At 43.5% G+C, this 25,555-nt stretch overlaps 1 protein-coding gene across 3 annotated transcripts in view; it reads left to right on the top strand.

Annotated features, from left to right (window-relative positions):
* Positions 1 to 25,555, top strand: part of gripap1 (GRIP1 associated protein 1) — a 63,292-nt gene that overhangs the window by 13,700 nt on the left and 24,037 nt on the right. Inside the window, exons 9-21 of one of the 3 annotated variants that reach the window (XM_033628631.2) lie at positions 4,513 to 4,583; positions 8,321 to 8,368; positions 8,625 to 8,656; positions 8,948 to 8,995; positions 9,251 to 9,350; positions 12,061 to 12,138; positions 12,904 to 12,996; positions 16,404 to 16,538; positions 16,646 to 16,741; positions 16,887 to 16,997; positions 17,328 to 17,429; positions 17,640 to 17,753; positions 19,556 to 19,633. In XM_033628631.2, coding sequence (XP_033484522.1) covers positions 4,513 to 4,583; positions 8,321 to 8,368; positions 8,625 to 8,656; positions 8,948 to 8,995; positions 9,251 to 9,350; positions 12,061 to 12,138; positions 12,904 to 12,996; positions 16,404 to 16,538; positions 16,646 to 16,741; positions 16,887 to 16,997; positions 17,328 to 17,429; positions 17,640 to 17,753; positions 19,556 to 19,633 — 1,106 coding nt within the window. Of the gene's footprint in view, positions 1 to 4,416; positions 4,584 to 8,320; positions 8,369 to 8,624; positions 8,657 to 8,947; positions 8,996 to 9,250; positions 9,351 to 12,060; positions 12,139 to 12,903; positions 12,997 to 16,403; positions 16,539 to 16,645; positions 16,742 to 16,886; positions 16,998 to 17,327; positions 17,430 to 17,639; positions 17,754 to 19,555; positions 19,634 to 25,555 lie in introns of all 3 variants that reach the window. The other 2 variants (XM_033628629.2, XM_033628630.2) reach the window with 2 other exon arrangements.

Below are 25,555 nucleotides of genomic sequence, written 5' to 3'. Positions count from 1 at the left end.
ATCTGCCGCAGCACTCCATCACTCTCCTTCTTGGTCAAATAGCCCTTACACAGCCTGGAGGTGTGTTTGGGGTCATTGTCCTGTTGAAAAATAAATGATGGTCCAACTAAACGCAAACCGGATGGGATGGCATGTCGCTGCAGGATGCTGTGGTAGCCATGCTGGTTCAGTGTGCCTTCAATTTTGAATAAATCCCCAACAGTGTCACCAGCAAAACACCCCCACACCATCACACCTCCTCCTCCATGCTTCACAGTGGGAACCAGGCATGTGGAATCCATCCGTTCACCTTTTCTGCGTCTCACAAAGACACGGCGGTTGGAACCAAAGATCTCAAATTTGGACTCATCAGACCAAAGCACAGATTTCCACTGGTCTAATGTCCATTCCTTGTGTTTCTTGGCCCAAACAAATCTCTTCTGCTTGTTGCCTCTCCTTAGCAGTGGTTTCCTAGCAGCTATTTGACCATGAAGGCCTGATTGGCGCAGTCTCCTCTTAACAGTTGTTCTAGAGATGGGTCTGCTGCTAGAACTCTGTGTGGCATTCATCTGGTCTCTGATCTGAGCTGCTGTTAACTTGCCATTTCTGAGGCTGGTGACTCGGATGAACTTATCCTCAGAAGCAGAGGTGACTCTTGGTCTTCCTTTCCTGGGTCGGTCCTCATGTGTGCCAGTTTGGTTGTAGCGCTTGATGGTTTTTGCGACTCCACTTGGGGACACATTTAAAGTTTTTGCAATTTTCCGGACTGACTGATCTTCATTTCTTAAAGTAATGATGGCCACTCGTTTTTCTTTAGTTAGCTGATTGGTTCTTGCCATAATATGAATTTTAACAGTTGTCCAATAGGGCTGTCGGCTGTGTATTAACCTGACTTCTGCACAACACAACTGATGGTCCCAACCCCATTGATAAAGCAAGAAATTCCACTAATTAACCCTGATAAGGCACACCTGTGAAGTGGAAACCATTTCAGGTGACTACCTCTTGAAGCTCATGGAGAGAATGCCAAGAGTGTGCAAAGCAGTAATCAGAGCAAAGGGTGGCTATTTTGAAGAAACTAGAATATAAAACATGTTTTCAGTTATTTCACCTTTTTTTGTTAAGTACATAACTCCACATGTGTTCATTCATAGTTTTGATGCCTTCAGTGAGAATCTACAATGTAAATAGTCATGAAAATAAAGAAAACGCATTGAATGAGAAGGTGTGTCCAAACTTTTGGCCTGTACTGTACATATATACAGGATGATGCAAACAGCGGTCTCCTGCAGCCACCATACACAGAGACATTCACAGGTTAATTATAGTTAAATACTGCATTAGCACCTCACTGCAGATGAGGTAACATAGATGTGATCCCAGGAAATATAGAAGCCTGCTGCAAAAACAATTAATGTTCTCTAGTTATTGTGGTTTTTATTTTTATATATTCACAGGATCATAGAAACAACAATCTCCTGCCACCAGTGTCCAAACTTTTGGCCTGTACTGTACATGATGATATGTTTTAAAGTAACAAATAGTGACAGGGTGAGACAGATTGATAACATAGAAATCAACATTTTGATGCATCAATAATTGTTTTATCAGTCGTTGCCCTCTGAATCACATTATTACTTTGTCTGGAGATCACTGCCCCTGGTGACTCTGAGAGCACCTGCAGAGGATGAGATGTAGCCCCAGCCTGTAGCGCCCCCGTGCTCCTGTGCTCCTGTGCTGTTAGCACACGTTTAAATAAGATAACAAGCAGACATTTGGTGTCGGTCCTTTTCTGTGCAAACACAGTCCAGCTCACAAAGAACAGCACCAACAGGCACACTCAGTTACAGGGAAATTATTATTGTGATACGTCACCTTCACAGTCTGTGTGTATGATATGATGTTAATTCACTACAGAAGAGACTTGATGATGATCACTGACATCAGGTGGGATAAAGTGGATATATTGATATCAGTTACCAGTCCAATGAGTTGTTTTATATCAGCATATTGGATATCTGCAACAAAATCCAGTATGGTGCATCCCAAATAATTACAGTCAGACACAAAAAACCTCAGCTGCTAAACTTTGCAGGCGTATTTGTGCTGTTGTATCCTGAGTAAATCAGACCTTGAGACGGGGCAGGTAGCAGCTACAGGTCGTGGTGTTGATAGTGTAATCAGCAGCTGAAATCCATTCTGTGTGAATTTAGTTTTGCTTGTGTCAGTTACCAGATTATTTTCAGCATTCATACAAATCAGTGACTGAATCTCACCACAGATGTTTCAGAGAAATCCAGCTGATGTAATTTAAAGCTTCAGTCTGGTGTCAATTTGGATTTGCTCCTAATGATAGATATAAACATGTGACCCAAACAAAACATGTGACCCCACCAGTGTGGCCTCTTTATGGTGCTTGTTACGTTCTCAGATCTTGGCTTCATTTACCTGCAGAAACCTGTCACAGTCACAGCTTCACGTCTCCTTGATGTCTTTAACAGCATGTTTTGTCTCTGCTGGACATTACCTGAGATTTAACGGTGACCCTCAGCTTTGCTTTATTATAGCGTAGAGCAGCCAGCTGGCTCAGGGCAGACACACACTACAAGCTGACCAAGTGAACAACCATTTCAGCTGTAAACTCAAGGCCAAATAAACAAGTTCATGTTTTCTGGCTGCACAGCTGCAAAGACAAAACTAATGTTCACCTCAAATATACACCAGATATTACTGAAGTCTTAAAGGGATAGTGCGCCCAGAAATGTAAATTCAGCCATTATCTACTCACCCATATGGCGAGGGAGGCTCAGGTGAAGTTTTAGAGTCCTCACATCACTTGCAGAGATCCAAGGGGAGAGGAGGTAGCAACACAACTCCACCTAATGGAGGCTGACGGCGCCCCAGATTCAAACGTCCAAAAACACATCATTGAAACCACAAAATATCTCCATACTGCTCGTCCGTAGTGATCCAAGTGTCCTGAAGCCCCGACATAAAAAGCTGTTTGGAAAAACCTCATTTGAACTCTGTTTTTAGTCTTACGTCTGGGCTTCAGGACACTTTAAGTGTCATATGGCATATGGGTGAGTAGATAATGGCTGAATTTTCATTTTTTGGTGCACTATCCCTTTAATACGTGATGGACAGTGGAGGTTAAAGGTAGGGTCTGGAGGATTTTCCAGTTGCTGTTTGTAAACACACATTCAAATTTGGCCCCTCCTATCAGGCTCAACTCTCATACGTGTTTCCAGCTTATCCAGTGTTGAGCTGCAGCTGTATGACAGGCGGCAGAGTCGCAGCTTTGAGGGTAAACGCTGATCAAAATGTCGATAAATTAGGGCCGTAGAAATTCTAAATTCACAGCACCTCAGATCTCTCCAGCTAAATGTTATATTTCTGCATCATGCTGAGTATCAGACTGACTGAATGTGTCTGTGGCGTCAAATAATAAAAGTGCTGCAGGTTTAATGACCTCGTGTTCGATCAGATTTAAATATTAAATAAAGCCAGATCTAGATTTATTTATTTTTTGTTAAAATTCTCAAACAGCTGCTTTTGTTTTTTGAAAAATGCTGATATGTCTTAAAATTTAAAACCTCAGATATCATTTTGGTATTGATAGTAAAACGTAGGTATTGTATTGATATTTGTGTCAGTTAGTGCTGAATATTGGTGGTCTGCTCTAGTGCGCACCGATATATTGGTTTTATGGTATACCATCATATAAAAGTTAACGGTTACATTTATATTGTTATCATTATTATTATTAAAAACACAACTGGACGGAGAATCTCTTCTTTATTTGAGTTATTTTTAAGGTGAGACTTTTTTTTAACAACAAAACGATTTCCAGTTTCAGTTCTAGTTTCTGTTCAGCTACATTAACCCTTCTGTTTTCATTCTGACTGATAATTATATAAGTTTTGAAATACTGTCCAGCGTCATGTTTTTGACAGAGTTACTGTAGGACTTCAGTGCGCTGAGATGCCACCAAAACGTTTGGAACTTTAATTAAAAGCTGATCCCGTATGAAACTCTGAGTACCTGATCGGTGCAGACTCTGTCACATCGATGTTTGTTTAGTTGTGTTTTATCACAAGTTTTTTCATCAAAATAAAAAAGCAGAGTGATGATTTTCACTCAGATGTGTTCACGTGTCAGAAAGTGTTTATCGTGGTAACTTACACATGACGTGAGTGTGTGAACATTTCCAGACGTCTTGCTTCAGGTGTTTGTTGTAGCAAAGTCACGTGACAGAGCTCAGATGAACACGCTGTCAGTGAACGTGTCACATTAGACCTTTGACTTTGCCGCTCAGCCAGAAAAGAGAGCAGACTGATGAGTGTTCAGACTCGTGCAGAGGAAACCTCTGGGAGCTGGTGTAGTGTGTGTCTGGCCTAACAGACTGCCCCCTGCTGTGTGCGGCGCCCCCTTTAGGCCTGTCAGAGAAGAGCGTAGAGAAGATTGTAGCTAAGCAGGCAGCGCTAGGCTGGTCGGCTGCTCTCTGTCCAATAACTCACTGCTTTGGACCAGAGCTGGAGATGGCACTGAACACCGAGCAGGAGGAGAAGAGGCTGCTGAGGGAGCAGGTCCAACACCTGGAGGTACTCACACACACACCTGACTCACACACACCTGACACACACACACACACACCTGACTCACACACACACATAATTGCAGTGTTTGTACATAAGACAGGAGTGTGTGAATATTACAGAAACATTTTTACATTTTACTTTAAAGGAAAACTCATTTTGTTGTCAGATGTTTGTGGACGGTCCCGTCAGCGTTACACACACTCAGATATCTCACATTAACTTAAAGCTCCACTGTGTAGGATTCAGTCGATATGTTGGCAGAACTGGAATATAATATAATATAATATAATATAATATAATATGTTTTTTCTTAAGTGTATAATCAGCTGAATATTAGAGCACACAGACACTTCTGTGTCAGAAGAACTGTTTTTCTTGGTCTCCCTCTGGGTTGTTGCCATTAATCACTGAACCGATTCATTGATCAGCAGGCTCATCAATATTAACAAGGTGCTTTGCATTGACCATTTCTGGTTGGATGTGGGCCTGTAGAGGGCGGGATGTGAGGCTGATCCACGCACTGACAAGTTGACTTGAGTCTTATGGAAGGAAATAGCACAGGCACAGTTTGATAAATCAGAATATTTAGGGTTTCCTTATTTGTATGTACGAACACATTTAGTGTGGAGTCTCTTTAGTGAACATCAGGGCTGAAAATTAACACCCGCCAAATGCAGGTAGATTTTCTATTTGGTGACCAAATCTTGGAAGGCTATCTGCCACATTGGCGGGTAAATATTTGTACCAAGATAGTCATGTAATAAATGATATAAAGCTATTTGACGGTGGCTAATAGCAGACCGGCGCTCTGTTTCTCGTGTGTCGCACTTAAATTGCTCCCCGCTGCATCAAGGAACCTGTAGGTCTACTCGGAGGACGTGCGTGCACGTAGGCATATCGCGCACCTAGACCCATGATCTGCTGTTAGTAGCAAGCAGGCTATCACCACGGGCGTCATGTGGCGACATTTACCAGGTGTATGTAAACCACCAACAAAACGAAAAAACAGACGAGGACGAAGCTGAAGCTGAAACGTTACAGGAAAAAAGAACGGTTTGTGAGACATGGAGGTTTGGGCGATAACGGTGTTTCAGGAGGCCGACTACACTACGATGCTGAGGGCGCAGTAATGAGCTGTAATGTGTGTCGGCAGTATGCTAAAGAAAAAAATGTAACAACTTGTTTGTCATCGGTAACAAAACGATGAAGCTGGAGAACATCTGTGACCATGAACGCAGCAGGTGTCACATAGCCTGCTGTGTTACTGTAAATTACTGTAATGTTTGACGTACAAAGTGCAAATGGAACTGAAGGAGCTATGTCATTAGTTTGATTAGTTTATTATTTTTGTTTTGTTTGTGTTTTATTTTTATTTATTTATTTTTGTGGGTAAACACTAGGGGCACCAGACAGTAGGGGATATAGGTAGCCAGGTGTTAGAGGCAGGTGATGCACCGGGAAGGGGAAATGGTTTTTTACCAGCAGGACAAAGCAGAGAGGCAGCATGGTTTTTGAACATGTTTGTTTGCTGTTGAAAGCTGAAAATAAACCTTCTGAACGGAGCTACTGGCCTGGAAAATGAATTCTTTGACTGCCTGAGTAAGCCTAACTAACCTGGTGCATTTGTGGCCCTTTGTGAGTGGATTTTGAATTTTCTTAAATTTTGATATTTTTTGAAGGAGCTCTTATTTTTGTCTCTTTTTTTGCCCTTTGAACAAATGGCCACAACAGGAACTTTGAGCTCAAAGCTTGATATTAAACATGATCTCAATGAAAAGTACTGAAACAAATGTGACAGAAAAAGGCAACTCATTATTTTGGCTGGTAAAAAAAATCTGCTTGGCCGGTGAACCAAAAAGTTAATTTTCAGCCCTGGTGAACATGAGACACTAAAGAAAACTAATTATATTATATTTCATTTCAATCCTACACACTGGAGCTTTAAGTGCTTAAAGACACAATCAACACAAAGGCATCTAAAAACAAACAGAATGGTCAAAGTTATTTGAACATTTCAGGTGATGATTGATTCTCGACATCATCTTGTGCACTGAGTAACATGCGTCAGTCGCCTCTGAACAGCACAGTGAATTAAAACACGTTTCACAGTCTGTAGCTGCTGACTGTTCACTAGTAAAACGAAACGGCAACAAAACATGGTTTAAAGTGTCGATTCTCCACTGACCAATCAACAGACTGCAATGTTTCTAGCTCCGCCTTTTAGTATTGGTTCAGTGTGCAGGTACCCCAACAGAGGGTCGACAATAAACGGAACAGAATGGAACGGTTCTGTTGGCACCGTCCACAACTGTTGACAATGGAAACGCAAAAATATCATTCTAATGTGTAACAAACTGAACTGGACCAAACTGGAAAAAAGTGGACCAAACTGGACCAAACTGGACCAAAGTGGACTGCTTGGTGGAAACGGGGCTTTTTTGATGCCTCACAATGGAGAAAGTGGCGCACAGTGACACAAGAGCTCTGAAAAAATAAACTCTGTTACCCCGTCTACACGTCAGCACTGAAAACAGAGTGTCTGAACATCTTCACTCAGGAGCAGCTGTACCAAAGATCTGTTTAAAAAATACCTGTGAGCGTTTGAACGAGACCTGAGACGTCACGTTTCTGCACGCTTGTTCTAGTTATTTAGCAGTTTGATGAAAAGGTTGGGACGCTCCCTTTGCTGCTGGGTTCTGTTGTTCTTGCAGCACCTTAGTCTGACATCATCACTGAGAGTCAGAGAGCAGATTATGATGAGATTAAATATTTAATACAGTCAGACAGTCCATCTCACAGCATTCAGTCGTACTGAGTCAGTGTGAAACCGTTCAAGTACAAAATGTCGATATCCTCACAGAAATCTTCCTCTTTTACTTCCTGCAGTTTAAATGCTGAGTCAGGGTTTCTGGAACTGACGGCTCTGAACCAGAGAGGCCGCACAGTGAAACAGAAAAATAAAACTGAAGGCAGATGAAACAGCCACATGTTTGTGTGTGTGTGTGTGTGTGTGTGTGAGAGAGAGGAAACTAATTAATTCATGACAGGAAGTTAAACAGCAGCTGGAGAGCGGCGCTGAAATGTCACAAGACTGCACATCTTTAATCACGTCGACTGTGGAGACACACAGTCATGTTTTATTACACAGAGTTTTAAATGTTCCCGAACCTTCAGATTATTTCTCTATCTGCAGAGATTTGAGCCACGACAGGTTCGACACACAGCTGTGAACATGAGCAGGGAACGAGACCGATAATAAACACGTTCCTTTGCAACACATACATTTCTATTTCTTCATTTTGTGACCGCAACACCAAGCCCCCCGCTCCGGAAAAGATTTCAGATTTCAGGCACACAAATCTTCCGTGCTCCACATTTCAGGCACAATTTTTTCTTGCTTTAATTCCTGAAGACGTGATTATGAACTCATTTTACTGCTGCAGTTTGTTTGAAAGTCACGTGTGGTTCGACTGTCACTGTTCCACATGATCACAGAATCACAGAATCCAAATGTCTCCTGTTAAACATCAGTTTCAGGAGAGAACAAATCAAACGATTAAAGACAGAGGGCCTCTCCCAACCCTTTGTACACACTCACAGTTTTAGTTGTATGTATCCGGCCCCAACACTTGGTGACTGAGATAAACCTTGTGTAGTTGAGCTCGTCATGAGACGCGTGTGTCTGTTATTCTCTCGACTCTGAAACTGATCTGAAGCTTTTGTCTCTGTTCAACCTTCAGGCGTCCAAACAGGCTGAAATCACCAAACTGCAGGAAGAGATAACAAAGGTAATGTTACACTCAGGACACTGCTCACATCATCAATGACATCATTTGGTTTAGAAAATAAGCCTCGTTCAAACTTTGAAGAAGGAAAGACAACATTTAAGAACCTCGTTTGCTCTGAGCCAATAATGACTGTTTATCAGCATGTAGGAGATTTTTAAGGAAGATTATGTAATTAATTCTCTCTTTCTCTCTGTCTTCCTGTTTGTCTCTCTGTCTTCCTGTCTGTGTCTCTGTCTTCCTGTCTGTCTCTCTCCAGCTGTCTGACAAGTTAAAGAAGAAACAGGAGAGGTGAGACACCTGTAAAGCTCCACTATAATAATCACAGCAGCCTGTGAGATGAAGACAGAACATTAATACATCACATCATCAGTAGGATAAGAAAAGGTTGAATTTTGTGACTCGGTTATTTGAGATGTTTTTCTGCCAGCTGAAGTTCCAGTTGACGTCCTCCAGGGGGCGTACTTACACATTAAAGGAACATGGAGAAGAGTTGAAACAGTCAGTCTGGCTGTGCTGCAGTCTGACAGTGAAGATTTATGTGATGAAGACACTGATGAATGATAATGTTTGTGTTTGTAGTTTTCAGCGTCTGCAGGGAGAGAAGGAGGCTCTGTACAACGACAGCAGGTCAGGACTGGACTTGTACTTCTGTTATTGCTAATACTGTTACTGTTACTGTAACCTACCTGTAGGTACAGCTGCTGTTTTTGCTCATGGTACTGCAGGTTGTACAAGTATGACTCTCTTGTTGTTGCACCTGGTACTCCTACTGTGACTGAGTACAGCACTGCTGCTCCTTCACAGCTGCTGGATCACCACAGTGTGGACGGGCCTGGTGCTCGTGGTTCATCAGGTGCTGACATGTTGTTTGTGTCTCTGCAGGACAAAGATCGATGAGATCAACCAAAGGAAAGAAGAAGAGCTGAAGGCCACAAACATCCGCATCCAGAAACTACAGTCAGACGTCATGGCAGCCAATCAGGTCAGAGCAGTACGAACACCACAGTGTCAAACTGAAAAGACTTCTGAAAGTGAAAGTCCTGCATTCAGTGTTTGAAGTAAAACATATGAGCATCAGATTACTAAAAGAATACAGAGCAGCTATGTTATATTATTGGATTATAAGGATTGATGCCGTACACATGCTGCGTTTGAAGCACCTGGAAAACAGGAGGTTGGGCACTGAATGCTACTCTTGTCTTGTGCCAGCTTTCAAGGTTGCTAAGCAACAATAAGCAGCACCGTATCACAGCCTGTTTACCTGAAACCCTGAGGTCAGTGCTGATCTACTTCCTGTGTGTCTGTGGGACAGATGTGACGCTCTGACAGCTCTGCACTGACATGATCAACTTCTCCTCCATATTTATCACACACTGATATTTACTGAAGAAGGAAAGATATCTGTGGGCTGTGATTGGTTGGTCCTTGTCACATGACATGTGGTGTATGCTGCTGCACTCCAAGAGCTGAACTCTGTTTATCTCAGGATGCATCCGTCGTGCTCTAAAGGTGCGGACACACCAAACAGACATCAAAGAACTAGCGGCGACGAAAGCCAACTGTTGCGTCGTCTACGTCGCCTCACGTCGCCCTGTGTCAGTTGCATTTGAACACACTACACGGACTACATCCGACGGCCAAGTAGCACGTACGTTCTGCGCCTGCGTGAGAGAGAGCGGAGTGAGAGAGTGGTACATCCTGTCAGCCGAGGGGTTTCCTATCTGTGCAGCCGAGCACCGCAGCACCTCCACGGACTATTACATCCAGACGGTCCCGGTGTTTGTTTGAGCGCCTGTCGCGTTTCAACATTGAAAACAATAAATTTGAGGAAGCAAAAAACGCGGCATGTGTACGGTCCTCAACCCTCCTGGTCTGGTCATGTGTGAAGAAGAGCACACATGTTGAGTCAGGGTTACATGGAGCATGTTTAAACATTGTTTGTACCTCAGTATTAACACCATTACTAAAGATTCAATCAGCAGCAGTAACGAAATCATTTTAAAATGCAGGGCTCAACAATAAGGATTGCCCGATTGCCCGGGGTAAGTAAAACTCACAGTCGGGCATGTAAACTAACAACTCACTGCTAAAAATAGTCAAAGTTAATAACTAATTGATAAAATAAATGTATTTTAAAACGTGCTCTTCGGCTCTGATGCAGCCGTCTCTCTGCCTGAAGTCACAGGCACAGCTGTGTAATAATGTCCTGCCCACAGCGCCCATTGATATTATTTTGCGTGACAGACGCTTCATATAATAACATAACAATATACTATTTATGGTGTTATGTCATCGTGTCATTTCTGTCTCTACATGGTCAGGTGTTAACAATTCTCTGCTCTCTGTATCGCGCACGGCGGAGTTCCGCCACACACACAGGTGAGCACGCTAGAGCGGCTCGGGCTGCATTTTCCTGACCAAACCTGACCCCGAGCCCGGTGCAGTTAGTCAGCTGACAAAGTTATTGAAATGGACAGTGTGTAAATAACCAACAGACTGCTGTTACACACAGACAAACATGCTGCTCGCACAGCAGCTCAGTACGGCACTCATGCTGAGCTTGTGTTGCGTTCAGGCGTTGTCACGTAAATAACTTCCAGCACTTAAACAGGTCATAGCACAAAACAGCAGCATGTCAAGTGACTTTTTACTTTATTATACTCAATAAAATTGTATGTTCCTAAATCTTGAGACACCTCATATGTCAGCTAGACAGACATTTCACCTGCTCATTACTGTGCACACATGTACTGTATGTACTTAGTCCTAAAGAGCCCTTCTGGTGCCAGTAGATACATAGAAACATCCCAGCAGGCTGTGCTTTGCAAGCATGCAAAAAAGTTTCACACATGTGAAAATTATTTTTCATGCGTGTGCTTCACCTCCGCTGCTACAACTCCATCCTAGGGGAAACACTGCTGTGTGCGTTTAGTGCCACAGGTGGATGTGGTAGTCTACTGGTAGAGTAGAGAGAGGGCTAAGTAGCGTTGAAGTAGAGTAGAGCAGGGCAGAGAGATGGAAGCAAAATATATTAAACCCAGTGTTAATACAGCAGAACTGGAGAGAGGGGTGAAAAATAAATAGAGGTGGGCATGGCTCAAGTAGGGCCCAAAATTATAGACGGAGAATGATTGACACATTTTTCACTTTAAGCCCTGACACTGTCATTTTTGTGTAGGAATTAAGCTACAATACATGACATATGTTGTTTTAATTAATAAATACAGTGTGAATAAAGATTACATAACATAAAAATAACTGCAGTCTTTGTTAACTGATAGCTTAAACAAATTAAACAATTTTTATAGGGCAAGTAAAAACTGACTTCGGGCAAGTAGATCTCTGACCAACTTGCCCGACCGGGCAAGTGAAAAAAAACCTTAGCGTTGAACCCTGAAATGTTGATTATACTAATTAGGGCCAGCAGAAATTTCATACTGAGAGAAAATGAGGAGTAAAATGTTGATTTGTTTTGGTTGGATGATCAAAAAAAACCCTGCGTTTTGTTTCAGAAGTATTTTGTTCAGCAGTAAAATAACACGATCACTGCAACGTTACTGTCATGGTGTCTTGTAAAGCTATAGAGAGTTGGGTCCATGTTTGTGTGAATGACACAAAATGAAGACAAATCAATCAAATCAATCGGTCATTTCGTCCAATCTGTGACTGAGCTGTTTGTGTTTGTTGTTTAGCTGACAGCTGAGCTGAGAGAGCAGCTGCAGAGCAAAGAGAAGGAACATGAACTGGCTCTGCACAACCTGAAAGACCAGGTAACACACACACACACACACACACACACACTTGCACATGCACACTCAACCAGGAAACACAGTAAGTCCAAAGAGGGAATGATAGTTTACAGGAAACTCAACGTCCTGACGTTCACACTGTCAGGCATTATGCAGCAGGAGCCTGTGAGCCTGAACTCAGGGCAAATAAAACCTTTGGGAGCAGTGCAATAAAATTCAGACGTAAAAAGAAGCTGTTTTAGATTTTTATCTTCATGTAGAAATAGTTGAACACATTTAGAGTTTCACAGCTCTGCTCACACATCACCAGATAACACAGCTGCTGTACGGCTCCACACTGATCATGACATCAGAGTACAAGTGTCAAACCCAGTTTAATGTCTCTCTGAAAGGAGACTGGTCAGAGGGAGGGAGGGAGGGAGGGAGGAGGAGACAAGGCTTTATGGGATGGATTTGACTCAGACTGACCCCTGAAATCTGTTTCATCACTTTGCCAGTGGAACCTTTGGTGTTTTTCTGCCTGCTGCTCTCTGTGTTTCTGACTTTATCCTTCTCTTCTTCTCCTCCTCTCTTCTTTCTTCTTTCTTCTTCTCACTGTTTTCTGTTTTTGTTCTTTGGTTGTTCCTGTGTGTTTCTATCCTCCTCCTCTTGTTCTGATTTGTGTTTCACTGCTCTTCATTGTGTTCCTTTGTTGGTGTTCCTTTTGGTTCTCTCTGCTGGGTTCTTCCTGTCCTCTATGTCCTGCTGTGTTTGCTGCCTCCTGCCTGTGGTGCGTCGGTACTGCAGGTAGCCAGTCAGAGCGCAGTCAGTCAGGAGCAGGTGGACAACATCCTGCAGGAGAACGATGCTCTGAGGACAAACCTAGCTGCTCTAGAACAGGTAACAAACCTAGAGAACATCACCCAGAAGGTGTTTCATGGACTGACTGAGCTGCCATTAAACACCTCATATACCTGGAGAACCTTACATAGAACCTTAACACTGCATCATGTCTGAGGGCTGAACTAGCTGCTCTACAACATACTGAGACGCTTGACCCCAAAACACAAGACAGGGTTCTATTAAATGTTCTCCTCTGACATGCTATCATCTAACACCTCACCCCTACAACCATTCTCTGAGGGAAATGAGTCACTACAGAACAGTTTCTTATGCCAAAACATTTTTCCAATAATAACGTAACTGCCAGAAACCGATGTGATCGAGTGGATGTGTTAATTGTTTTAAACCTCTTGGCCAGAGAACGTTGTTCCAAGGGTTAACCCAGTTGTTGTAGAACCCACAGTAAACCTGAAGAACATCATGGTTCTAAAGGAAATCATATCTGCCCTCGATCAGGCACGACAAACGCTGAAAATGTAGTTTGGAACCTAAACAAGACTGCGAGGAAAAAAACATGTAGCTCATCTATGAACCTGGAGAACATCACAGAGAACCTCAGGATTCTGTCGACTATAGAACTAGTAATGACACTGAAAAAGCGTCACGTAAAAGTCGACCTACAGACCCAGTGATTCCAGGTGGATTTGTTAACACAGCGTTCTCAGTGTGGACCTGTGCCCGTGCTTACAGGAGAACAGTGCTCTGAGGACTAATCTGTGCGCTCTGGAACAGGTAACTATGTCTCAGACCCGACCTAGACCCCCTCTAGAACCTTGACCTTAGATAGATGGTCTCAAACTAATGTAGACCCCCGTGACTTTGTGTAGAAGGAACATTTCTGAATTAATACAAAGCACCTTCAAAGATCAGCAGCTGTAGAACTGATGTAGAACCTGAACTGTGGCTGCTGTTGGTGCAGCGACACAACATTTAATACTTTATCATAAACACATCTGTCGTCTGGAGTCATTACTGAGTGGTTGGTGTCATTCTGCTGTAGATCAAACCCTCAGTGAGAACCCCACGTAGTGATCGGGACACGGTTGTTCCCTTCACTATGTTCTCCGTAACGAAGGAGTTTCAGCCTCATGATTTACTGAATGAGGTTCCACCAGTGGAACTCAAAGTGTCTCAGCTGGTGAAGACTTGAGTCATCAGTTGTGAGGAAACGTGCAGCAGTAGATACTTCAGACAGTAGGTGGATGGTTCTTTATTGTCACAGCAGGAACACATTAGCCTGGTGAAACCATCCTGATCTCACGAGCTCATATTCGATTTCGCTCCGCAGATCAGTCTGGCCATGCAACCATTAAGGTGAATTCTGGCATCGGTTAAAGCTTACCGGGCCAATCACAACCATTTATTACTTTGGGGCGGGTTATTTGAGATCACGTCATCAGAATTGGAGGGACAAGGAGCGGAGTGAGTGCATTTCGTAAACAACCAACATGGCTTCTGATTTTGAAACTGCGATGGTAAATGTGTTGAACGAACTGGAATGTACGTTTTCTTTAAAAGCAGAACAAACGGCTGCGCTGAAAGCTTTCATTGAACAAAAGGATGTGTTTGCCGTCCTTCCTGTGGGGGTTGGTAAAGGTTTAATTTATCAACTGGCTCCGTTGATCGGGAAAAAGATGGGACCAAGCTGGGAATCACAGCCATGCAACTCGGAGTCCACAGTGAGGAGGAAATCCGCAAAGATGACAACATCATCACAGCTCATCTCCGCTGCAGCTTGCTGGTCTGTTAAAGCGGCGTTGTGCCAGCCTACGACACACGTTTCCTTTACTCTGATTGGTTTTCTGTCTTTCCAATTGCGTGAAGGGGCACTTTGAGTGACAGCCGTTGATACCGCCCCTCGGGAATAGAGGAAATGTACAGCCCGTGTCCAGACCTATTCACGTTTCGCCAGGCTAGGAACACATATCCACACATACATGAAATAAACACGTGGTCATGTCTCCATGTTGGCCGCTGTGTTAAATAAACTCAGATCTGTACAGCAGTGTCAGCGAGGCGGTGTGATCGTAGCAGAAGGGACAAACTGCTGCTATCAACACCAGCTCCATTTTAAAGTCGTGTGTCTCCGACCAGATGGCGGTGATGTGAAGAGCGGGCCGGGGGGGCGATCAGTGTCATTTTATATTATGGGTGCTAGAAGAGAGAGGCGGCTCCATCCTTCATGTCTGAGAGATTAGAGGAGATATATATTTGTGTTTATTACGACTTTGTTTTATTTCTGTCAGAGCACATGGAGACATGTTTGTGTCACAGTTGATAGTGTTCATGCAGTTTATAATGACAGGGAAATATCTGATACTAAGCTAATGGACGTTATGCAGCATAGTGTCGTTATATCGTATCAATACACACTGCCAAGTATTATTTATTTTATAAATTATTAATGTGACATTTTTTCAGTCGACTACACACATGTTGCTACAGATAAAATGATTCATGTGAGATGAACAGACCGAAAACTTTATACAGATGTTGACATGTTTGAGGACATCATTAGATTTTGTCAGGTCAGATGTAGATGACTGAATGAAATAAAGACAGAGCCGTCGTAAGTCACGTCTGCTCCGTACTACAGAAACCTAGAAGCCGACCACAAACAAGCACATTTAGATAAAAACGTCATCGTCATCATGAAATGTGTGTGTTTAATCTGGTGGAAGGATTTTTCAGTCAAAGGTGAACTAACAAAGATACGATGGGTTATATTTTGATTTGACTCAGAAGTGACACCAAAGTCTGGCTCCTCTAACGCCGTCACCGACATCATCACCTTTCCTTTTTTCACAGTTTCATTAACTCCAGGTCGCCTCTTTGACCTCAGATATTAGCGTGCTAACGTTAGCTCTGTCTGTTAGCTGCACAGCGTTTCCACCTGGCTGTAATAAGAACTGGTTTGTGAGCTGCAGCCTGTTTTTATTTGGTGATAAAAACTAAACTCAAACTTACTTTAGCTGCTGCAGCTGACTCCAGTACTTTAACAAGAACCCGAACATCTGAAGAACCTGAACTAGAACTGTGTGTGTTCTCTGTGTCATTCATCTTCATCTCATCTGCTTCACTGAAAACACCGACTGTGATACAGAATTCTGCTGTCAAGGTTAAAGTAGATGACAGTGTGCTGTCCTCTGTGTTCATCTCCTGTCCTCTACTGTCTCCTAATGCTGACACGTGTCACACTTCTGTCATCATGCTGCTTTCTGCTAAATTCTGTCTGTTGTTTTTGGCACGTGTTGCTGTCACCTGTCGTCCTCTGTGTTCCACTGTCTGTAATGTTCACGGCTTCATCCTCATTAATCCTCTCCATCATCACACTCTGTACTGAGGGACTGTTGTTTACAAAAGAATGATGAAGTAAACAAAGTTTGTGTGATGACCGTGTGCAGATCCAGACGGTGAAGACGCAGGAGATGAATCTGTTGCGTGAGCAGCAGGATGCGCTGACGGCCGAGCTGCAGCAGAGACGAGCTGAACAGGAGAGTCTGTTGGCTCAGAGGGACGACCTGGACTCCCAGCTGCAGGTAACACACACACACACACACACACACACACAGGTGAGACCAATGCTGGTTCACTTTAATGGACGACAGATTTAGTACGTTTTATATTTCTCGTCTGTTTCCTTCAGGAGTCGAGTTTCGCCAACAGGAAGTTGTTGGAGCAGTTAACAGAGGAAGGACAAGAGAAGGAGAAACTGCTGAGAGATCTAGACGAGGCTAAGAAGGTACACACACACACACACACACACACACACACACTTGTTTGTGTGATGAACATAAAGACACATTAAGCCATTAAGCTTCTAAACACACTAATGAACATCATCACTAATGTGTGTGTGTGTGTGTGTGTGTGTGTGTGTGTAACAGACAGCAGAGAAGAGGAAGGCCATGTTGGACGACATGGCCATCCAGCTGAACCAGGAGAAGTCCGACCACAAGGAGGCGCTGTCAGACCTCAAGCTGCAGCATGAGAAGGAGGTTGTGTGTTTTAGATTTCATCTCTCTCACTTCTCTTCTTCAGTATTCTCTTTATTCCTCCTCCTTCTCAGTTTTTCTTTTCCCGACGATTTATTTTTTATTTATTTCTTTTATCTGTTTTATGTTGTTTCTTTCCTTCAGTCCGCTGTTACTGATCCGTTCTTTTTCCCTCTTCTTCATTTTTATTTGCGTCTCATTCAGCTGCAGAAATATTAAACTGTTGTATCAGACTTTATAAATGATTTCAGGTCAAATGTTTTTCTGTCTCCTCTCATTTCTTCGTTTACTCTCCTCATTTCCTTTCCTTTCCTTCCTCCCCTCTCCTCTCAGGTCCTTGGGGTGAGGGCTCGTTATGAGAAGGAGCTCAGAGGACTCCATGAAGACAAGAATCGCTCAGAGGAGGAGATCCGACAGCAGCTCAGAGATGAAAAGGTAAACCGGAGGGGAGACAGAAAGGAGGTGCAGCAGGGACAGGAAGTGAAAGTTGAGGAGGAGAGGAAGGAGTTGGAAAATAAATCTGACAGTTATCTAGTAAAGAATGATGGTGGTGAAACAGCAGCTTCTCATGTTTGATCCTGTGCCGTCCACATGTGATCATCGCACGTTGTATTAATGTGTATTTGTGTGTTTGTGTGTTTTGAGGCTCGGACGAAGGAGCTGGAGGGTCTCCAGCAGCGGGTGGAGGAGCTGCAGGCTCAGGTTCTGTCCATGGAGGGAACCAAAGGATGGTTTGAGAGACGACTGAAGGAGGCCGAGGTCAGTCTGACAGGAGGTCGTGTCCTCACGCACCTGACATGGAGACGATGGAGGGTTAGGCTAACCCACCATCATCTCCACCGTGTGTGTCTCCTCAGCAGCTTCATGACTTTCTGTCCAATCAGAGACTCTGAACGCTGACAGTAGAACATCGTAACATGAGCTCCAGATCACGTGTGAAACATTATTTATATATATCCAAAGTATTGGATGGAATTTTTTTAGCTAGCCAATAATACACACACACACCATATTAGATCAGTGTATCTGATGCACCTCCATCTTTATAAACAGTTTGTGAGTTTAACACACTGATAGTTTAAATAATGGACACAGTCACCCGTTCATTTTTGGTTTCCGGCTTTGAAGCTTCGAGTTTGTCATTTCAGCCGTAGCTACCTCAGATTTTAGGAGAGAAGTGACCAAATTTGGACAGGAAGGCGGCACTAAGCCTAATGCTAGCTGCTATTTGGTTAGCATGTCGTATTTACAGCTATGGCTAACTGACAATGCTAATGCTAATTTTTGCTGCTGAAAAACTGGCTTAAAAACATTTAAACAAAATGTTCTCAGTAGAAAAACAGAACATGCGACTCTTTAGAGGATCTTTGACTTCAACTGAACTCTGACAAGATTTTTCAGGGTGTCCGCGGGGTCTTAAAAAGTATTAAAAGTTGATAAATCAAATGTCAGAAAATTAAGGCTCTTAAAAAGTATTAAAAAGTCTTAATCAATTTTATGAAGTATTACATTTTCTTGGCATTCAAGCTTTGACAAAAAGTATCCATGAATGTATAATTTATTTTCCTCCTCGCGACTATTACAAACAACGATGTGTAGGTAGGCACACTCGGACTGCCACTCGGGGCCGTGCGCATACCTGTGCGACATCACGCGACGGCGGACGTCTAGGCACCAAACAGAGGAGCAAAAGACCATTAAAAAATCCCTCTCATCTTACCTGAGTTGTGTTGTATGTTTGTGCTCCATAGATTTAATTGTGAACTACAACTGTTTAGTAAGTTAAAGATGCGTTGCTGCTAATGAAAGCTTGAAGTGGTGATGAGGTCTTAAGGTTTTTTTGGAAGGTCTTAAAAAAGTCTTAAAAAGGTATTGAAATTAACCTCAGGATTCCTGCGTGTACCCTGTTTTTATAGACCAAAACTTTACAGTAAACTTTCATGAACTGAAAACCTGCCCGTGCTCTGAATCTGGGGTCACACCATGCTGACATTATCTAACACACATTATTGCAATTGGTAGCAACTTGTCAGTAGATGACACCCACCTGTCAATCAAAGAGGCCCTGCCCTCAAATATGTGTAACTTTGAAACATAATAAATGTAAACAGGTGAGTTATGTAAAGATTTAGCTAGCAGCTAACTGCTACCGTGGTGGACAACTTTACAGCTCTGTACATTTGGTCCGTCCAAAAAGTCACGGCTCTGGATGTAGATTTCTCCATGTTGTTACCGGCTTCTTCTTCTCTTACACATTTAATGCTATTGGACTTCCGGGTCAAAGCCCGGGGCGGAAACTGTGGAGCATGCTCAGAGCGCCTCGGCCAGTTTGGGTCTGATTGACTGTATACATGCAGGAGTCACATGATCTGGGTGTGTTAGTCCCACTGTGACACATTGTTTACAGGGATTTTAAATAAATCTGTTTTCTCTGTCGTCATGGAAACGCACCGACAGTTTTAGTAGTGTGGCGGTAAATCGGGGGAGAACTACTTTAACTTTTTATAATCGTATGAATAATATAATGTGAATTAATCTGACGTCTTATTTGATCTCTGCAGGAGAACATTGAGAAGAACTCTCTTGAGCATCAGGAGGAGATCCAACGGCTGCAGAAAGAACACACACTCCAGCTGGAGGTACACACACACACTCACACAGAGAATACACACCTCCACACACACAGATCACACACGTTTCCGAACATGTTTCAGAAAGCATCTTTGTAAACATAAATATGAGTGTGTGGGTGTTTGTTTATACATGCAGCCAGTGTAGGTGTGTGTATTGTGTATTGTGTTGTGTGTGAGCGTGTTGAATGCGGCCCAGCTCTAATTGAATGTGTGTTTCTAATTAAAGCGTGGACGTCTCCATGGTAACGGCGGCGGGTTAAAGCGCGTTAGCAGCAGATCAGAGTGGAGGAGGCTCATGTGAACACTGACAGTCTGTTCCGGAGACTCTGAACATTCACACCATCTGTCAGCATGTTGCTTCGAAACACACTCCGCTCACTGCGCACTGTCTCAGTACAGATCCTTCAGGGTCTGTTTTCTTCTTCTGTGGTTCCTGCTCTTCTCTGACCACATGACTCCCCCTCTTATTTTACACTGACAGCTGCAGCACAGGGACAAGACTGTGTTTACCTGCAGTCAGTGTGTTGGAGGCGAGGATGGAAGAGTTTGTACCAATGTGAGGTACTTGTTCTTGAGTTTTCTGATCTTACCTCACCTTCTACTTGTACTCCATTACTTACTGACAGCTTCAGCTACTTTACAGATTAAGGTGACATGTGTGTGCCTCTGTGCTGGTGACAGCCATGGCTGAAGGCATTCTGTTTTAGGGTTGTCCGTCCCTCTCATTCTCATGAAGGTAACACTTGAAGAACAACTGAAGAGAATTTCTTCAGATTTGGCACAGATGTTCACACCTGCTCTGTCCAGTGTGTTTGTCCCCTCAGTGTGGTTCATTTGTGCAGGTGTGAACACACCAAAACAACCGGACTGAGACCTTCTTGAAGAGGTGGTCTCAGTCCGGTTCCAAAGGAACTCTGGTGCGGTTGGTTTGTGAAGGTGTTGCGACCTGGATGTGAAGCAACTGCAGTCACATGACACATTGTTTGGGTTAAACATGAGCATGTTACAGTCCTGGAGGATTATTAATGTGCACCTCCTCCTGTACTGCCTTAATATGCACATTCAGCACATCCAATGCATCAAAACATTGTTTTCTAGTTGGAGCCGCGCCTCGTTTTCAAACTGTATGGTTTGACTAAAATGAACAATGACAGCAATATAGTCCACGATGAGCAGCGCTAAAATCAACCTGCGTAGTTGTCCCTCCATTGTGACATTAGAAAGTGTCACATTTATCTTGCAAGTGTACTCTTCTTCAACGTTTGCTTTACTTCCTGGATTTTTCCCACATGGAAATTCTGACCAATCAAGAGCAGCTTTCTCACACAAGGCATTTGATCTGGTCCTCTTGTAAATGCTGCCGTGAGAACACGAACCAACTCTAGGCAATTATACAACTTTGGAACAACATGAGTCCCTGATTCAGACCAGAGGAGACCACTCTAGGGCTGACAGCAGCCTGAGACTCGACACCTGTACGGCTCGTGCAACTGACAATTCAGACCGGTGTTCATCCATCTGCACCAACCATGTCATGATATCTTGTCAGAAAGGAGCCAAACAGCGATCCAAATTAACGCTACATTTTGATGAGGGGAAAAAAGAAACTGCTTTCTTTCAAAACAGTTTATTTAAATATTTCAGCGTACTTGTTACATAAACTAAGAGCTGACAGTCATATACTCTTTACACTGTTTCAGGTCGACACACAATCTGACTAATATTTAATTAAAGGAGCCTCAAGACTGAATTAATAAATGAAGAAAAAATATATTTTTACTCCTGATTTGATCTGATGATTTATCACCTTGCAGTCATTTTTCAGGACATTTTTCAGCCCAAGACAAACACGTGACTTCCTCTGCTTTTCAGAATAAGAAAATAAGGTCTTAACACAGCATAGATATTAAAGACATGTAGAAATATGATGAATTCGATATATTTGCAGGAGGTATAACATTTTGTGAAGTCATACACAGTGTGATTCTGGGCTTACAAGAATACAAGACATGTTTTATTTATAGTATGGAGATGGACTGCAGCACATACAGAAAAATGAGCAAATAAGTCTGTAAGAAAGAGACAAAAGCAAACTAACAAACACAAACATGTCACACACATGTTCCCATACGTCACTCTACAGGGTCACATGATCACAGAGCAGGTTCATGATTATGTAGCTTATCTTCTATTTTGATATGAGTCCATCACCTGTCTCAAGGAGATACTCCTTTCTCCTGATCATCATTTATTCTGCTTAGCATTATTTAGCTATTTTCATCAACTTGACTGTTGACCTTTGACCTGTTGACCTTTGACCTGTTGACCTTTGAATTTGATGAAGATCAGAGTAGTTTTATTCTGCTGTGGTAGAGACATATGTGAACACGTGTGTTGCAGAGCTGCAGTTATGAAACAGTGTCAGTTATCTCTGTTCATACGTGTGTAAAGCTTCAGGTGTGGAGTCCAGTGAAGTCAAACTGATCCACAGAGACAGAAAATGTCTCTAATTTGTTTTCGACCAACTTGTAAAGAAACAGCAGAGTTAGTCTTCACAGTGAAACGAGTCAGACTGCACACAGACAGAATAATGAGATCACATAATAAAAATGAAAAGCCATTATCACCAAACAATTAACTCTGCACATAAAAACACAGAATGTTCTGAAGGAGGCTCTTACCTTCGTTATCTTTACCCTTTGATAACGAACCAATAAAGTACAACCCGCCGTGCATCATGGGATATGTCAGTGTGGATGTAACAAGTACTTAGAGCCAATCAGATAACCCGACTGACTCTGTGGTCCTCCGAGGAAACAGTTTCCCCCTGACTGATTACTGTGTGTGTGTGTGTGTGTGTGTGTGTGTTATCTGCAGGATAACAGCTGCCACTAAGAGCAGAATGAGGAAACTTAATAGGAAAAGTTAATTAATGATGGAGGAAGTCTAATTAGCGTGCAGGTCGGGTGTTGTGCAGGTACGCGGAGCATCGTAGGTTTGAGTTTCAGTTTTTTCCTGTCTGACTGACTGAACACGAACTCATCATGGTGTGTTTAAAATAATCACCTGTGTCTTCAGACAACATGAGTGTGTTCCTTCAGTTCAGATGAGACCTGATCGCTGCAGCATCTCATTTATCATTATTGAACTGGATCAAACACACTCATGTCACTGTGTAGAAACAAAATGAAATGTATTCACACTGATTGAAAAGAAGGAAAGACTTTTGTTTGGTAGAGATGCTCCACAGTCGGGTTGGATATGACACAGACAGAATCACATGTGGAGCCCAAACAGCTCCTACACACTCTACTGGAGGGAAATCGACCCCGTCTGCAGCTACGTAACAAGCAATATCAGTCTTTAAACACCGGGACATTGTTGGACGTGCGCAGCAAGGAAGAGGAAGCTTTGGAGGGAGCAGAGCGTCCCGGCACAGTGCGACCTCATCTCAACGAGGAGGTCTTGTGGTCGGGGAGGTGCGCCGACAAGAGCAGGCAAAGAGGTGCACGAAGGCCGTCTCTCAAGCACAACAAGGGCAGTGGATGAGACGGGAGGGAGTTGGTTTTGGGTTTCAAAGTCTCTTTGGTTAAACCGTTTCAAGGAGTCAACAAAACCACCATTGCATATGCTGCAGGCCAACAACAAACAACAACACAAAGAGAGTTTCAGAAGTTCATACTCAGCGTCCTCCGTCCTCCCCCACAGAGCATAAAACCCCCCAACAGCCCATGTATGAGTGAAGTCCTGCACATTGTCCATCATTTGATGATGAACATGTTCCACCCTCAGTCGGGCCTTCAGCAGTCCTCTCAGAACCAGCACCAGCTCCACGCTGCCCACACTTTGAGCCTGGTGTCAACGTGTCAGCCACAAGAGAAAGTTCTCTTGGGAGGAGTTGTGGGACAAACAAACTAGCTTCATGATATGAGCCACATATGATGTCCTGCCAATGAGACGGAGAAGACCCTACGTGCTCGCTTTGCCCTTCTCCAGCAAAGCTGAAACACATTCTGATTGGCTGCAAGATGGGCCTGACAAAGGTTCTACCCTGTTAGAGTGTCGAGCACAGGGATCAGCAACCTGCGGCTCTTTAGCCCCTCAGTAATGACTCCCTGTGGCTTTGACCAAAAATTAGGCTACATGGAATTTAATCATCAGAACATTTTAATTTTCATTTAGTGTCGTCGTCGTCGTCGTCCAAAATGATTCTTACATTATGTAAACATGTGTAACATATAGTCCTAAAACAATTATAAAAAACGTTTTAACTATCATCAACCTAAGTGTGAGTCACAGTGACGTCCACAGCCTGGAGCCTTTTGTCTGAATGTTGCTGAACATCAGGAGCGGTGGCTCATCTTGAGTTTCTTCAGTGAAGCCAGCTGTGGATTACAAATCCAGAAAGGAAAAGTCTTTGAGGAAAATATTGAATTCATTTTAAATATTATAATAATGCACAAACAGATTTGTTTACTTTAGCTGCAAGGTACCAAATATTCATAAATATTTTACTTCACAGTCACCACCTAATGGTAAATATTATATATTATATTTGGACCAAAAATGGCTCCTCTGGTAGTTAAGGCCCTGACACACCAAGCCGAAGGTCGGCCGTCAACCAAAGCCGGGCCGTCGGTGAGCGTCTGTTGGTGTGTCCCGCACTGTCGGCACTTTGGCATCGGCGGCTTTTCGGCTGATTGAGCATGTTGAATCAGCGGCGGAGCTTGTCGGTGAGAGAGATCACTCTGATTGGCTGTTCAGGTTTTATTTCCTCGCCCCTGTAGCGAGTGAATCTGCCTGTAGTGAAACCGGGGCTAACCGGTGCTTCCTCCTCAGGCTCCACTTCACTCAGCTGCCCCACAGACCCGCTGCTTCTTCACACTTTAACCTGAATAACAAACCGGAGCTAGCTGGGAGCAGCTAGCGGAGCGTTAGCCGCAGCATGACCGGAGGGAAGCACAGCCAGTTAGCCTCCGCTAGTCTCTGAGCTAGCCCCGGCTCTCCGTTTGGATCCAACCGGAGCACCGAGCCCTGGTTTGTTATTCAGGTTAAAGTGGGAAGAAGCAGCGGGTTTATCGGGCAGCTGAGTGAAGTGGAGCCTGCGGAGGAAACACCGGGACCGTCTGGATGTAATAGTCCGTGGAGGTGCTGCGGTGCTCGGCTGCACAGATAGGAAACCCCTCGGCTGACAGGATGTACCACTCTCTCACTCCGCTCTCTCTCACGCAGGCGCAGAACGTACGTGCTACTTGGCCGTCGGATGTAGTCCGTGTAGTGTGTTCAAATGCAACTGACACAGGGCGACGTGAGGCGACGTAGACGACGCAACGGTTGGCTTTCGTCGCCGCTAGTTCTTTGATGTCTGTTTGGTGTGTCCGCACCTTTACCCTCCACACCTGTCTGTCCGTCATGATTGATCTGACACGCTGCTTATATTTTGATTTTCTTGCATCTTTCTTTCTGTTGGCTGTATTTCAGTGTAATATGAACGCAAAGGCTCATTCTGCCTGATGAGCTGTGTGTGTGTGTGTGTGTGTGTGTGTGTGTGTGTGACTGTGACATTAGAGGGAATTAACAGACTGGGTTGTTTTCCTGGAGAACTCAGTGTTTTCTGTGTGTCAGGTGGGCGGCTGCAGCCTGTGGGTGTTTTTAATGTAGATTTTAGTCAAATTAATTAGCCGCAGAAGATTAGAGGGGAATTAAATGTAGTGTTTTTTTCTTCTTCTCTAAATTAATCCCTCAGTCAGCTGGATTAGGAGCGAGGGGGCATCAGTGGAGGTGGAGATGTGACTTGTTTTAAATATTCTTTTCTTTGAGCGGGAGAGCACAGAGGAATAAGAGTTTCTAAGAAGGGTCACTGTCTCTTTTTAAAGAACAGACACACATTACGAGTGTGGTCACAGTGAGCTGGAGCTGATGATGCTG

Source organism: Epinephelus lanceolatus, chromosome 8 (assembly GCF_041903045.1).
Source record: "Epinephelus lanceolatus isolate andai-2023 chromosome 8, ASM4190304v1, whole genome shotgun sequence".
Lineage (NCBI taxonomy): Eukaryota > Metazoa > Chordata > Actinopteri > Perciformes > Serranidae > Epinephelus > Epinephelus lanceolatus.
Note: the sequence above shows the minus strand (reverse complement) of the source record. Positions and strands in the feature narration are given on the sequence as shown.